The 17,059-nt window shown below is 42.1% G+C and overlaps 1 protein-coding gene across 1 annotated transcript in view; it reads right to left on the bottom strand.

Annotated features, from left to right (window-relative positions):
- The window catches only part of LRP5 (LDL receptor related protein 5), a 252,078-nt gene that overhangs the window by 50,064 nt on the left and 184,955 nt on the right, over nucleotides 1-17,059 (bottom strand). Inside the window, exons 12-13 of the mRNA XM_073605289.1 lie at nucleotides 10,503-10,826; nucleotides 7,803-8,005 (exon numbers count right to left, since the gene is read on the bottom strand). Of these exons, the coding sequence (XP_073461390.1) occupies nucleotides 7,803-8,005; nucleotides 10,503-10,826 (527 nt within the window). The remainder of the gene's footprint in view (nucleotides 1-7,802; nucleotides 8,006-10,502; nucleotides 10,827-17,059) is intronic.

Here is a 17,059-nt window from a genome sequence, read left to right as displayed (position 1 = left end):
AATAAAAGCTCAGGAAAAATGTATCCCCATTCTATGTATGTCTTCACAGTGGTCTGTTGCTCTACCATTGTGGTGCAGCTTGGCGCATTTTTGGTCAGCACAAAAAACGCACCTCCCAGTTCAAATGCATTGAAAACGCAGCAAGAAGGCATCATTACTGCACCTGTGTTACGTTTTTGGCTTGATTCACACTGCAGTGATGTGGGAACCCTGCGAACGCATCACATACAACTCGCAGGCAGGTCACACTGCCCTATGCGAACTGTTGGGGGTGTCATTAGAAATTTTGGTGCATCTCTAATTACAAGGGATGCTAAATAAGCAGCATGGCTTGCAACTATGAAGCTCATTACAGCCTCTGAAATGCATAAAAAGCAAAGGGAGTTTTTCAAAAATAATTAAAGCATATTTCAGCATTTGCAGTCAAATTTGCGAAAACCCCACTAAATGTTTGTTATGGTTACATTCACACAGAATGCCTTGGCTGATCACAGGGTTTTTTTGAATGATGTCCATCCTAGTTATGCCTTCATTAACATACAATGCAAGAAGCCCAGCATCTACAGTTTTAACCCTTTGTTAGGACAGTCGGTGTTCAAATTGATAATGAAGATCTGCCTGCACAGTACAGACCATGTTAATTAAGGATGAGCTCAGGCGTGTTCACAACCGTACGTGCAGAGCCCTCCAGGAAGTCGGCACTACGGAGCGCTTATCACAAGCAGTGAGACATTTTCCCGATCCGCAGCTGCAGAGATCGGGAAATGTCGCACTGCCTGTGATTAGCGCTGTGCAGTGCCAACTTCCTGGCGGCCTCTGCATCTGCAGTTTGCGAATACGCCTGAGCTCATCCGTAGTGTTAATTATGCCAAACGCAGCTGCCCAGCACCCTCAAAAACAAAGGGAACTACCTAGGATATTTTCTTGCTGAAGGCTTCACAATAGAGCAGCTAAATAATGTATAGCTGTAATTCTTAAATATTTTTGTAAGTTATGCTATGTGAATGAGGATATGTAATGTAATAAACTGGGTGTCATCCCAATTTGGTGCAAAAGTGGGAATACACTAAATTTGTATGCAGCAGATTAAACTGCCTTCATTAAAGCAGGAAAAAACAAAGAGTACCTTGAGACATCAACACCCTTCCAAACAGTATGTCCTAACAATATATTATGTTTGTGTGCTGCGCTCAAAATAGCACATCTCCAGCTCTGTGAATATTCATATTCACAGGGGAAGTGATGCACCAAATGTTTCAAATAGCAGTGACATTTCTGCTGTAGAACAGACATTTGAGTTCCCTGCAAACGAAACAATTAATCTGTTGCCAATAATAATTTAATGTTTATCTGAAAATACTAATTTAAGCATCAGTCATTACTCTTCTAAAATATTTTCACACATTATTTACTATTTTTATCATTGGCTAAGGAAGACCAACTACCCAGCACTTCAACTATAACTAAAAAGACTTGCTGGCCTAAGTCCCACAAATGTCGCTGACCTCACGAACAGCACAAAAGGACACAAGGATAAATGCCGACCAACTGGCATTACTTGCTGCTCATGACTGAAATATGATGGAAAAGTTTTGTGAAGATGCATAGTATGAGGTCTGGATCTAGTGTGCTTCACAATACAAAAATTACTGAGGTAAGCGTGCGATGATCTGTAGAAGAACTCCAGACACAAAAAAAAGGGGCAATGGCACATTGGGCCTGATTTACTTAATCTTTAGCATTATACCATATGATGGCGTGTCTTTTTGTGTGGACAAATACGTTATATTAGGTGCTTGCAATGCATGCAGAGACATGTGCACATGCTACAACATATATCTGTGCAATTTAGAGACAAACATGGTTTGCTATAGACTGTACACTCCTGTATCTGAAACGATGTGGGTTAAGCTAGGACGTGCCTAAAATAAAAATCTCTTATTCTCCTATATTTCTGAGTCTAAACACCGTAATGCCCCGTACACACGATAGGATTTTCTGACAACAAATGTTGGATGTGCGCTTGTTGTTGGAAAGTCCGACCGCGTGTATGCTCCAGCGAACATTTTTTTTTCCGCCAACAAATGTTTGAGAGCAGGTTCTCAAATTTTCCGACAACAAGACTGGTTGTCGGAAATTCCGAGCGTGTGTACACAATTCCGATGCACAAAAGTCCACGCATGCTCGGAATCAAGCAGTAGAGCCGCACTGGCTATTGAACTTCATTTTTCTCGGCTCATCATACGTGTTGTTGTCACCGCGTTCTTGACGTTTGGAATTGCCGACAACATTTGTGTGACCGTGTGTATGCAAGACAAGTTTGAGCCGACATCCTTCAGAAAAAAATCCACGGTTTTGTTGTCGGAAAATCCTATCGTGTGTACAGGGCATTAGTGTTTTTAAAGAGAAGTGCAGGATTTAAAAAAAAATAAATAAACATTCATACTCACCTAGGTGGATGCAGCATAGCTCCAATGCTGCATCTGTCCCAATGCCGCTTCTAAGGCCGAGATGTGAGCGATCAAAGCCCAGTGATTGCTCAGTTCTTGGGTCTGCCATGAGTACATAGTGGTGTCAGTCACCAGCTCTCTGCTCTGTCCCTCCAGTGCTCACTGGAGCGGTGGGCTGTGCATGGAGTAGGAGCAGCTGGCACAGGCTTTTCAGGCATCTGGCGGGATCGCTCCAGAGTCTGGAATGGCTAAGTGATGTCAGCCAACAGAAGATTTTAGCCCACTGTCGGCTGCATCTAAATCACAGGAGTGTAGAATAGATGCACAAAAGAAGTAGGGCCAAAAGAGTCCTATTTCGCCTTTAAATGCAGATATCATGTAGGGATAAAACCACAAGTGTGCAAGGCTAGTATTAAGAGAGACTCCAAAATCTGCAAAAAACTTAGCAACCCTTAAGCGTTTTGCTTATCTTTGTGCACAGTTTGAGCACTAGTCGTTGTACTAGATTCCATACACCAGTAAGATTCTAATTATAAGTTTATGTATAGGTTTTCTATGGGTACAGGTGAACTGGTTATTTTTATTTTATTATTATTTATTTTAATTTAGTAAAATGTTGAGGCATGAATTCTGAAAATCACTTTGCAGGAATAGAAAGTGCAAAAACAGCATTTTTTAGATGTTCAGTGCACATTTGGACTATGCCTTTGGTACATTGTGCCCGAGTGCCATTTAAACAGCAGAAGGAAAAGCATTTTTATGGATAAAATATGAAATTCTTTATATCACTGTGATTTTCCATGCTAAGCATGTTGTACATATCCTGTGGAGCAAAGCTCAGAGAAGGCTGGTGTAGGAACTATAAAGGTTATTGGCCATGTTACTACAACGTTTGGCAAAGGCTGTAGAATAAACAGGTATCAGTTTTCAACGCTTGCAGAAGGAATTGCACAAAAGCCTCTTTTGAAACCCAAAAATTGAATGGATTGTTTATTTAGGCTCTTGCACTACATTGTTGTTGGTAAATCTAAAAGCTTGAGCTAGGATTGTAAAATCAAAATGTAATATGCTGTATATGAAAGCAAATTTTAATGATAGGAAATTCTACAAATAAAATATTGTCAATAGCAACTGGAATACAATGAGTGAGGTGTTCAGTTTTGTAGGTCTTTTTTTTTTCACACAGTAATGTGTAAAACAGATTTGAACGAGTAACATAAAAAGATGTGCATAAAAGATGCTACTCGATATTTACCTTCAAGTAGTTTAATGGTCAGAATGAGAGTATAATGATATATAAAGAGTGAAGAAATTCATTTACAGCTGTATGTTTTATCCATGTATGCATCTGTAAGGTGATTGGAGGAAATGCAAGAGCAATTCAGCTTGTAATGACACAGTGGGGGAGATTTACTAAGACTGGAGCACTCAGAATCTGATGCAGCTGTGCATTGTAGTTAATCAGCTTCGAACTTCAGCTTGCTCAATTAAGGTTTGACAATAAAGCTTGGAAGCTGTTTGGTGTCTATGCAGAGGTCCACCAGATTTTGCTCCGTGTAGTTTTTGTAAATAACCCCCACTGTGTGTGCATGGTCTCCCCTCCCCGCCCCCATCCCAAGAGGTCCATCTGTTCTCTGGCTTACACCCATAAACGCTGGCATCCTTTCAACCCATATTTATTTCAATCGCAATACTATTCACATGATGGCATGTTTGTTTTTAGAGTGTGTGAAATACCAAGCATGCAAAACTAATATCTTCAGGACCGGCAAAAATCCTTCTACACAGGAGCTAGCTTTTATTTCATCCCATCGGGACTATACCTTTGGGAGAGGTACAGTATGCTTTAAAAACATCTTGCAAGAATTGAAAGTATAATTAGGTGTAAAATATGATGTGCTTTAGGTCACTGCCATTTTTCATGGAAAGCACATTGTACATACAGAGCAAATATTTCATGACAGAGAAGATTGATTTACTACAGGAACAATAAAGTATGTTGGCCATTTAACCTCAAACAGCACACATGTTAAGGACAGTATTACGCAGTCAGATTCATTTTTTATAAACCATTTCTACTGATCTTTTTAAAATTAACAATTAATGAGTAACAAAACTTGATTTGTTGTAGCCGTATTAGTGCAATTGTGACAGCGTCACGACCGCTCTGTGATTAGTATTTCCCCCCCTTGCATTCCCTCCTAGCTCTCCCTCTGTCTTATCTCACTAACTCTGCTGCTATCTTTATTACCATTGATTTGTATGTGTTTTGTTTTCTTTTTTTTTTTTTTTTCTTTAACATTCTGCTTAAAAATGTGTGAATCAGTACTGCTTGGACCTTGAAGAAGGGGACATACCCCGAAAGCTTGTCCTGAAAAATTGTATGTTAGTGCAAATAAAAAAAGTATCACGGACAGTACTCAATTTTCTCTGAGTAACAAAAGTATCACCAGCGCTTAACTGAAGATCATGTGAGGAAATATATAAAAATAAAATTAAAATAATGAATTAATATCAATTAAGTGAGTATCTGCTAAACCCAGTGCAGCTGGACGGTGACCATAACTGGAGGATATGGATAGCAGCAAAACAAAGCAAGAAATGTCAGCGCTCGATGGTTAACACTAGACGAGCATATCACTGGCAGAGAAAACAAATGGCCCAATATGGGTTTCAACATGCAGTAGGTTCATGAAGATAACCTCTCAAGGTGACGAACCAAAGCAAGTTTAGTTGGTAATCATTAAAAAAATGAAAACCAAAAATCCTCAAACACTTGTATGAAAAAAGAGGGATAAATATTAAATGATTACATGAGCCTACAGTGTCACTGGAGGTTCCTGGAGCAATAAGGAGCTAACAGCATCCAACGGTGGAGCAGTGCAGCTTGGGGGGCGCCAATAATCCCACTGTACTGGGAAGTCCTGGACCGAGCGGCAGACCCACTCGCCGGCGTGGTCTGGGATGGCGTGCTGATGGAGGAGAACGGAAGCCGCGGTGGAGGTAAAAGAACCAAGCCGCTCTCCACAGGACAGCTGAGTCCCTGAAAAAGAGCATGTGTGCGAAACACTTTTTCTCCTCACCCCACACCCCTGTGACATCTGTCTGCCTGCTGACAATCCATCCAGGGAGAGTGGCTTACTACTGCCTACGGACTGTGGCTTTCCCCTCCTCATCCACCAGCATGCCAGCCGGCACAGCGAGTGGTCCTGTGGAGAGCAGCTTGGTTCTTTCACTGCCACCGCGGCTTCCGTTCTCTTCCATCAGCATGCCAGCCACCCCAGACAACGACGGCGAGCGGGTCTGCTGCTCCATCCAGGACTTCCCAGTGCAACGGGATTATTGGTGCCCCCCAAGCTGCACTGCTCCATCGTTAGCTCCTTATTGCTTATTGATTCCAGTGACACCGTAGGCTCATTTAATATTTATACCTCTTTTTTCATACATCAAGTGTACACGTTTTTTTGGTTTTAATTTTATGATGATCATCAATTAAACTTGGGTTGGTTCATCAGTACCACCTTGAGAGGTTATCTTCATTAACCTACTGCATGTTGAAACCTGTATTGGGCCATTTGTGTTCTCTGCCAGTGATATGCTCGTCTAGTGTTACCCATCGAGCGCTGACATTTCTTGATTTGTTTTTAAAACTAACATTACCACCATACAAGGTATAAATATATGTGATTTTCTATAATGATTTACTACTGCTAGCTGAGTGGATCTTTAATAAATTTAATCAGCAACTGCAGTATTTTTTAAATACAATTACTCTAAAGTAGAGGCATAACTAGCGTCTAGAACCCAGGGCACATGACCCCCATCTCCTGCAGGGAGCCCTTGATGTCATGGCTGCCCACATCCTGACAATAATCTGTGCTGTTATTAAACAGTGCAGATCATAAGCAAAGGCATAGAGCCAATGAAATATCAGGGCCTTATGATCGCTGTGATGTCCAATAATAGTGATCATAAATGTAAAGACAGCATGTGTTTACATTTAACAGCCGCTGTTGAAAAAAAAGGGAGCGCACTAACAACCAATGTAAGGGGACACTGACCACCAATGTGGGGGGCACAGCTATTGCCAATCAATATATAAAGGGGAACAGACACCACCAACTCTGGGTATTTTTTTTCCTCCCATTAACCAACACTTGCCATTTTTCCTCCCACTGACTCTGGCCTTATTTTTCTTCCCCTAACTACCAATATGAGCATTTTTTAACTCCACATAACCATGAATATCGGCATTTTTTTTCTCCCGACAACCATTGACACCTGAACCGATCAATCATCTGCCCCTCCTCCATTCATAGACACGGTTTCATTTCTAGAAGCTGTAGCATGGCAGTCAGCATTGTTTAGTGCAATGGTTTTAGCTGGACATTAAGTAAAGTCAAATATTTATTTTTGAAAAATGATTTCTCTTTCTCTGCCCTTTCAAATTATGGATCAAAAGTAATCAGATTTCAGTTTTGTCAGCACTGTTCTGTAAGATGATAGCTAACAAATGACAGTAAGAATTGCTCTCCTAAAACAGAGGCTGATGACAACAAAACAGCCTTGCTTCCCATCTGAGCTCACTCTATCTCAGCTAGGGTTGCCTGTAGTGCTGAACTCGTGTAAAGCCTTGTCAATTCAAAGACAATTGCAACAGTAGACTTTAAGGGGAAGTTATACTGGAAAAAAGAGCCACAGTAATGAAATGTTTCCATTAAACTGGAACTGAGGTCTAACACTTAAATTGGAATTCCAGCTTACACCTAACTAGCACTCAAAAGCGTACCTCCCCCAACCACATTACCTATGCTAACCTGTGTAAGAAAGATGTATAGACCTATTTTCACGTCGCAGCAGTCCAGGCACCTGATCCAGCTCCCCTGTGTCAGCCAGCACCGCTGCAGAAGAGAGGACTGAGTGCCAACAACACACGGGCCATTGAAGCATATGGGTGATGTCACCGGTCACAGCTATACTGGCTGTTGCCGGAGCACTCTCCCCTGAAGCCTCCGCTGGCTGACACTGGCGAGATCACTTGACCGGACCAAAGTAAAATACGTATGTATATAGATCTTTCTTACACAGGTTAGTTAGTATAGGTGTTAAGAGGGGAAAGGGGACAGTTTTAACACTGGTTAGGTGTAAACTGGAACTCCCAGCGATGCCATCTCCTGCCAGCTAATGAAAATGGCCACAGCCTGAATCTAGGTGAAGTCGGACTGCTTGAAGGAAAGTAAGTATCAAGGACTTTAGTTCTGCTTTGAGGAAAGTAACATTCATATAATTTTTGCAGGCTTTAAATCATGATGTATATAAAATAACAAATACCACAATAAACAGAGCCCTCACCTGTGTGCCATCATCTTTGGCCCTCTTAATTACATTCTGCCGTCCATCCACCCAGTAGATGAGCTTATCTAAAGGATCATAGCTGATAGCTTTGACATTCCTCAGGCCATGGATTGGCAGGATGATATCTGGACTCTGCTGTTCATCCACTAACATCCGATTGATAGCTGTCTTCTGGCTAAAGAGCAGGAAATTGGTGGGCACTGCAGTATAAAATGAATGATTTAATGCAATAAAATAGCATATTGACAAACACAATTAGTGATTCAGTAAATTTGAGTGGCTTGTTAAATTAGGTAGTTCAGAAAGCAGTAACTTAAAGTAAAAATTATTCATGCATTGCAACCAATTAGTTCAGTTTAGAAAGCTAGAAACCATGAAAGCCAACGTTTGATTGTTATTTGTAATAGCACTTTTCACACTGTTTTGTTATAATAAACCTTTTATGGAAAGAAATAGAAGGTTTTCATTCCTGAACTACTTCTGAAAATGCCAGTTGCCTGGCTGCCATGTGGGTCCTTGCTGTTCTTGGTCAATGACTTAAGCAGGCCATAGATGGCGTGATTTTGTTTCCTTTAACCCGTGAAAATCGCTTGATTCCCCATCAACAGTCAGTTTTGTCGGAGCTATTCTCCCCATGGGGGGGTTGGGTGTTGGGTGTTGGCACAGGGAGCCGTACCCGCCTGAAGAACACAGTGATTATTGCTAGCAGGTGCAAAATCCGAAATGCTGCTTATACCCAAGTCGATCGATGGATCGACCTGGGTACATTCAGCCTTCCCATAAATGCTTTGAGTCTCTGCCAGTCCCTGCTGAACCGGCCGAGATTCGAACCATCTTTGGCTGACTTTAGAAAGTACTAAATCAAGGGACAGGCAACTGAGATTTTAAGGCCAGCATAGATACTTCTCTGTACAATTGTTCCAGGTGACTGATTAACCACTTGCCGACCAGCCACCGTTATTGTATCGTTATACGTACAAGTACATTGGCTCCTTTAAGAGACGCTGTACGGCGAGAGACCTGATGCGCGTGGCCGCCAGCGATGTCCGCCAGCTACCTGCGAGTAAACACACAAATTCCTGTTCTAACAGGAGAGGAGACAGATCTGCTATTCCTAGTAATTAGGAAAAGCGATCTGTCTCCTCCTCCAGTCAGTCCCATCCCCCCACAGTTAGAAACCCACATGAGGGAACAAATTTAACCCCTTGATCACCCCCTAGTGTTATCCCCTTCCCTGCCAGTGACATTTACACAGTAATCAGTGCATTTTTATAGAATGGATCGCTGTATAAATGTCAATGGTCCCAAAAATGTGTCAAAAGTGTCCGAACTGTCTGCCGCAATGTCACAGTCCCTGTAAAAATCGCAGATCGCTGCCATTACTAGTAAAAAAAATAATAAAAATGCCATAAATCTATCCCCTATTTTGTAGACGCTATAACTTTTGAGTAAACCAATCAATATACACTTATTGCGATTTTTTTTTACCAAAAATATGTAGAATACATATTGGCCTAAACAATTTAAAAAAAATTGGGGGGATATTTATTATAGCCAAAAGTAAAAAATATTGTTTTTTTTTTCAAAATTGTTGCTCTTTTTGTTTATAGTACAAAAAATAAAAACCGCAGAGGTGATCAAATACCACCAAAAGAAAGCTCTATTTGTGGGAAAAAAAGGACGTCAATTATGTTTGAGTACAGCGTCGCACGACCGCGCAATTGTCAGTTAAAACGACACAATGCCGTATCGCAAAAAATGGCCAGGTCATTAAGGGAGAAAATCTTCCAGGGCTGAAGTGGTTAAGAAAACCGAAGCAATTAGGTCAGGATGTCAGTCTAAATATGCTGCGACTGTCATGCTATTTTAGGCAGGGCAATATCCCTCCTTCCACCCAGCTCACTTTTCTCATGACTACTGCTCTAGAGGTAGAACAGATTATCATTAGTTTAGATAAAAAATATAAACTTGAAAAAAAAGTACAGTTCTAACATGTAAACCTTCAATATTTCAACTGAATGATGTCGGGCAGGAGGATGGTGACAGGGTCTCTCATTGGCTGAATTTTGGTCCGTTCATTAGGAATTGGTTAAATTTTACTCAGCAAATGGCCAGCTTAAAGTGGTTGTAAACCCTTTACAACCACTTTTTACTACAGGTAAGCCTATAATAAGGCTTACCTGTAGCTACCCTGGATATCTCCTAAACCTGCACAGTTCAGGAGATATCCCCTGTATTAGCATGTACCGACGTCATCGGCACATGCGCACTGTATGTGTCGTTGCTTCAGTTAGTGTGCCCTTACCGGCGGCTCCCACGCGCATGTGTGGGAGTGACGTCATCGCGGCTCCGGCCACTCACATCGTCGGAGCCCGCGCTACCCGGAAGTAACTCCGGTAACAGTGTCGCCTGCTGGAGTGGTGTACGAGGACCACTGCAGAGGCTTCGATCTAAGGTAATTCATAATGAGCTAGTATGCTATGCATACTAGCTCATTATGCCTTTGGCTTGCAGGTTTTTTTTTTTTATAGTCAGTGGGTTTACAACCACTTTAAGGAGATTGGACTTTGAAGCAAAAACTCTTGTCTCAGAAATTATCTAAAAAGTCACATTTTAGCCCCCCTCCCCCCGAAAAAAGAAGTGGTAGATACTGAAACATTTTCTTAATGAAGTAAAAAAAAACGTAGTAGTGCGTACAGCTGCAGTTCTTGTGGTTGGAGTCCAGAGTGTAATGAGAGGAGCAGCTACATCTGTATCCATTCGGCACGGCAAGACAGAGCTGAGCACAGTGTCCATTGTTCTGCATGCATTCATTGGTGCCATCCTGCCGGGAGGAATGGAATACCAATATGTCCATAACAAAGTCCAAGCGACCTTGGATCAAAGTGCGATTCTTTCCATTAACCTTGTCTGCTCTTTCTATGCTGTGCAGATTCCAGTCAGTCCAGTAGATAAAATCACTGTACTGGGTCAGCCCAAAGGGATGAGGAAGATCATCTGCAATTATTTCCCGGTCTTGACCTGTGGAGACAAAATTCATAGATTTATTTTTCAAACTAAGGATCCAAGAAAAAGATACACCAACAAAAATCGAGGAAAGGGAAATTTGAGATAGTGCCCACAGCAATCAGTTTATGACATGTTTTGAGCAAGTTCAACTATACTTCTTATTATTTATTATTATTTTATCACTTATTTCACTTATAATTTTCCACTCATTCATTATTATTTTTTATTTTATTTTATTTCCAATTCTTATCCTTTTAATATACTTTTCTTTTTTGTTTCTCATTTTCCCCTGTTTTCTCTTATCCCCAGCTGGGTTTCCCTTTGTTGCTTTGACTTCTCCAATTTCAGTTTCTACGCATCTGATACATATATATTTCTTAATTACCCTATCAGTACAATATGGTTTACTGATTATGTACCTTCCCTCTTTCTCAGACTCCGTTTGGCAGTCATTACTGGCAGATCACTGTCTCATCCCTAGATCCAGTGCTCCGGGTTCTGTGTATGTGGGGGGGGTTCTGTGCATGCGCCCCGCCAGTGCATGTTTCGGTCACCTCAGCTCCCGGTACGGACTACTAATATGGCCTTGGCTCCATCATCACCACACCTCCTCTGCAATGATTTTATGTAAGTACTCTGGGGTGCATGTTTGCTTCCCCCGGCTACTATTGGTTGCATATAGATTAATTGTTTACTCTACTATACCCCATAGATATGAGCACTGTGCCCCTGATGAGTGGTTTACACGAAACGCGTCGGACATTTTGTTACGCAGATACATGCTCACATCACACTATCAACTCAGAACATCTTTCTTCAATCAATTACGGGTTTACATATTTTTTACGATTACTGTCCTATGCTGCTTTTATGTGTATATATATCTTTTATCATTGTATGTATCCATTGATCACTTGTGACTATCATGTGGCCTCTAGTTTGACATATTGATGTATTCTTGATGCTTATTGCATGCGCTCACACATATGTGCGTAGGTATATTGAATGACATTTATTACAATGTTCTTCTTTGACATGCAGTCTATAATTGTGATATGCTTTGATACAGACTTCATGACCAATAAACAACATTTTTCCTTCACCTCCTGATGTCCGTGGGCCTCATTTAAAGTCCCAAACTCCCTTCCTTTTTTCTCTGAACTAGGGATGGAGGCGCATTCCCCATGCGCCTCATTTAAAGTCCCGAAAACTCCAATATTTTTCCGCAATTAGGGATGGAGGTCCACAGACAGAGCTAGCAGTGTTCCCCTGCTACTCACAGGCTAGGTTTTTTCTTTTTTCAGCCCTGGAAGGTTTTTTACCTTGTCTGGGTTTATACACACTCTCAATAGACACAACTATGTGTGTCCATGGGATTAGGCAGCACAGCTTGTTACACACACTTTCCCCTTTTGGGGAATGATGTGGTTTTTGAATCACCAGGGCTGCTTTGTTGTCCGATTTCCGGGAGCTGCGATGCGCTCTGTGTGTCCCCCTTCCCCCCCCCCGTCACTCCCTCCTGTCCTATCAGGATCGGGGGGAGTGGATGTATGCGGGGGGCGGGCGGGCGCTCACAGCGCATCGGCGCCACGCATCCTGCCGCACGGGTGATGTCAATTGACGTCACGGCGTGCAGGCATTAGGTTTGTCATCTCGGACGGTAAGCGGGGTCATGTGGGCATCCCCTGTGGGCGGCGCTTTTCGCCCACGCTGGAGCCCTTCCCTGCATATACCGTACCTGCGTGACGCTGGTGTCCGTTAGCGTGCACGTGGTTAGGGCGGGTGGACATATATGGCCCCTCCCGACACAGTCTGGGCGCCGCATAGAGATGATGACAGACCTCACCATAGCACATGTATACATCCTGGGAAACATGTAAGCTCCTACTCAGCTACCCCATCCATATATTCATTTTTTTCACAATCAGTCACTATTTCTTTTTCTATTTTTCCTTTTTTCCCCCCCTTTTTTTCCCCCTTGTCTTTTTGGTTTCACTTACCAATTAGGTCTGCGTTTGTTACTTTTTTATTCATACCACATCCCATGGGGATTTATTCATCCCTTCATCTTTTATTCATTTTTAGTCTATTTTATCACTTATTTCACTTATAATTTTCCACTCATTCATTATTATTTTTTATTTTATTTTATTTCCAATTCTTATCCTTTTAATATACTTTTCTTTTTTGTTTCTCATTTTCCCCTGTTTTCTCTTATCCCCAGCTGGGTTTCCCTTTGTTGCTTTGACTTCTCCAATTTCAGTTTCTACGCATCTGATACATATATATTTCTTAATTACCCTATCAGTACAATATGGTTTACTGATTATGTACCTTCCCTCTTTCTCAGACTCCGTTTGGCAGTCATTACTGGCAGATCACTGTCTCATCCCTAGATCCAGTGCTCCGGGTTCTGTGTATGTGGGGGGGGTTCTGTGCATGCGCCTCGCCAGTGCATGTTTCGGTCACCTCAGCTCCCGGTACGGACTACTAATATGGCCTTGGCTCCATCATCACCACACCTCCTCTGCAATGATTTTATGTAAGTACTCTGGGGTGCATGTTTGCTTCCCCCGGCTACTATTGGTTGCATATAGATTAATTGTTTACTCTACTATACCCCATAGATATGAGCACTGTGCCCCTGATGAGTGGTTTACACGAAACGCGTCGGGCATTTTGTTACGCAGATACATGCTCACATCACACTATCAACTCAGAACATCTTTCTTCAATCAATTACGGGTTTACATATTTTTTATGATTACTGTCCTATGCTGCTTTTATGTGTATATATATCTTTTATCATTGTATGTATCCATTGATCACTTGTGACTATCATGTGGCCTCTAGTTTGACATATTGATGTATTCTTGATGCTTATTGCATGCGCTCACACATATGTGCGTAGGTATATTGAATGACATTTATTACAATGTTCTTCTTTGACATGCAGTCTATAATTGTGATATGCTTTGATACAGACTTCATGACCAATAAACAACATTTTTCCTTCACCTCCTGATGTCCGTGGGCCTCATTTAAAGTCCCAAACTCCCTTCCTTTTTTCTCTGAACTAGGGATGGAGGCGCATTCCCCATGCGCCTCATTTAAAGTCCCGAAAACTCCAATATTTTTCCGCAATTAGGGATGGAGGTCCACGGACAGAGCTAGCAGTGTTCCCCTGCTACTCACAGGCTAGGTTTTTTCTTTTTTCAGCCCTGGAAGGTTTTTTACCTTGTCCGGGTTTATACACACTCTCAATGGACACAACTATGTGTGTCCATGGGATTAGGCAGCACAGCTTGTTACACACACTTTCCCCTTTTGGGGAATGATGTGGTTTTTGAATCACCAGGGCTGCTTTGTTGTCCTATTTCCGGGAGCTGCGATGCGCTCTGTGTGTCCCCCTTCCCCCCCCCCCGTCACTCCCTCCTGTCCTATCAGGATCGGGGGGAGTGGATGTATGTGGGGGGCGGGCGGGCGCTCACAGCGCATCGGCGCCACGCATCCTGCCGCACGGGTGATGTCAATTGACGTCACGGCGTGCAGGCATTAGGTTTGTCATCTCGGACGGTAAGCGGGGTCATGTGGGCATCCCCTGTGGGCGGCGCTTTTCGCCCACGCTGGAGCCCTTCCCTGCATATACCGTACCTGCGTGACGCTGGTGTCCGTTAGCGTGCACGTGGTTAGGGCGGGTGGACATATATGGCCCCTCCCGACACAGTCTGGGCGCCGCATAGAGATGATGACAGACCTCACCATAGCACATGTATACATCCTGGGAAACATGTAAGCTCCTACTCAGCTACCCCATCCATATATTCATTTTTTTCACAATCAGTCACTATTTCTTTTTCTATTTTTCCTTTTTCCCCCCCCTTTTTTTCCCCCTTGTCTTTTTGGTTTCACTTACCAATTAGGTCTGCGTTTGTTACTTTTTTATTCATACCACATCCCATGGGGATTTATTCATCCCTTCATCTTTTATTCATTTTTAGTCTATTTTATCACTTATTTCACTTATAATTTTCCACTCATTCATTATTATTTTTTATTTTATTTTATTTCCAATTCTTATCCTTTTAATATACTTTTCTTTTTTGTTTCTCATTTTCCCCTGTTTTCTCTTATCCCCAGCTGGGTTTCCCTTTGTTGCTTTGACTTCTCCAATTTCAGTTTCTACGCATCTGATACATATATATTTCTTAATTACCCTATCAGTACAATATGGTTTACTGATTATGTACCTTCCCTCTTTCTCAGACTCCGTTTGGCAGTCATTACTGGCAGATCACTGTCTCATCCCTAGATCCAGTGCTCCGGGTTCTGTGTATGTGGGGGGGGTTCTGTGCATGCGCCCCGCCAGTGCATGTTTCGGTCACCTCAGCTCCTGGTACGGACTACTAATATGGCCTTGGCTCCATCATCACCACACCTCCTCTGCAATGATTTTATGTAAGTACTCTGGGGTGCATGTTTGCTTCCCCCGGCTACTATTGGTTGCATATAGATTAATTGTTTACTCTACTATACCCCATAGATATGAGCACTGTGCCCCTGATGAGTGGTTTACACGAAACGCGTCGGGCATTTTGTTACGCAGATACATGCTCACATCACACTATCAACTCAGAACATCTTTCTTCAATCAATTACGGGTTTACATATTTTTTACGATTACTGTCCTATGCTGCTTTTATGTGTATATATATCTTTTATCATTGTATGTATCCATTGATCACTTGTGACTATCATGTGGCCTCTAGTTTGACATATTGATGTATTCTTGATGCTTATTGCATGCGCTCACACATATGTGCGTAGGTATATTGAATGACATTTATTACAATGTTCTTCTTTGACATGCAGTCTATAATTGTGATATGCTTTGATACAGACTTCATGACCAATAAACAACATTTTTCCTTCACCTCCTGATGTCCGTGGGCCTCATTTAAAGTCCCAAACTCCCTTCCTTTTTTCTCTGAACTAGGGATGGAGGCGCATTCCCCATGCGCCTCATTTAAAGTCCCGAAAACTCCAATATTTTTCAACTATACTTCTTATTATAGTCAGCACTTTTGCTTTGCCTTTCCATTATTTTTTTTCGAGGAAACATGAAGGCTGCAAATGGTAGTTGCTTAGCTGTCATGTGACCCTCATGCTTTGTTATTTTGAGCCCCTTACCTCCAAGTATGCAGGGTCAGTGTCAGTGTAGCTGGAAGTGCTCTGGGGTCTCGGCTCACAGTCTACAATGATCATAGCACAGGCAACCACACTAAGGCTCTGTTTCCACTAGTGCGACTTGTCATGTGACTTTGGGCACAAAGTTGCATGACAAGTCACCGCCCATTGATTTCAATGGCACCTGTTCCCATCTATGCGACTTTGAAAATAAGCGACTTTGAAACGGTACTTGCAATGCTTTGATGCGACTTTTGATGCGACTTTGATCCAGAGAGTGTAAAGTTGGATCAAAGCCGCACTCCAAAGTTACACTCTAGCCTTAGGCTACGTTTCCACTAGTGTGACTCCAAAGTTGTGCAATTTAGAGTGCAACTTTGATCTGACTTTACACTATGGATCAAAGTCGCAACAAAAGTTGCATCAAAGTAGTGCAGGTACCGTTTCAAAGTCGCATAGATCGGAAAAAAGGTTATTCTTCTCTGTCTGACTGAGGATAGGAGGGATGGGGGCGGGGATAGGAAGGATGGGGACAGGGATAGGAGGGATGGGGACGGGGATAGGAGGGATGGGGGCGGGGCTGGGTGGTTAGAGTGAACAGTAGGCATGCCTGTGTAGGAGAGAAGGACAACGTTTTCAGGAAGTGAGAGGCCCCCATGCAGAATTCAGAAATAAGGAAGTAACGTTGTCCCTGAAGAACAGGAAGAAGCTGATTGTCTAGCTTTGATTAGACTTTCTAACCTTGGCAATCAGCTATACAAAAAATGAATAATGTCAAAGATAAAGATATTTTACATTTAATTAATAGAAAATTTTTCATTTTTGACTGGACTTCCCCTTTAATCTAATTAATTAATTTGTGCATTTGAATTTCTGCTTAGCTACTGGGTAGAACATGTTTTTTTCCAGCAAATCAAATAAGAATTGCCTGAAACTCACCTGAAAAAAGCCAAGAGCTCCACCAGCTTGATACAACTGAATGTTCCTACTTATACAAAATATGTATTTTTAAAATCAAACACTGTGCAGTCCAAAAAAATATTATATATCTTCCCTGC

Source organism: Aquarana catesbeiana, linkage group LG11 (genome assembly GCF_042186555.1).
Source record: "Aquarana catesbeiana isolate 2022-GZ linkage group LG11, ASM4218655v1, whole genome shotgun sequence".
Lineage (NCBI taxonomy): Eukaryota > Metazoa > Chordata > Amphibia > Anura > Ranidae > Aquarana > Aquarana catesbeiana.
The sequence above is the reverse complement of the archived record's forward strand: the minus strand, read 5'-3'. Positions and strand labels throughout refer to the sequence as shown.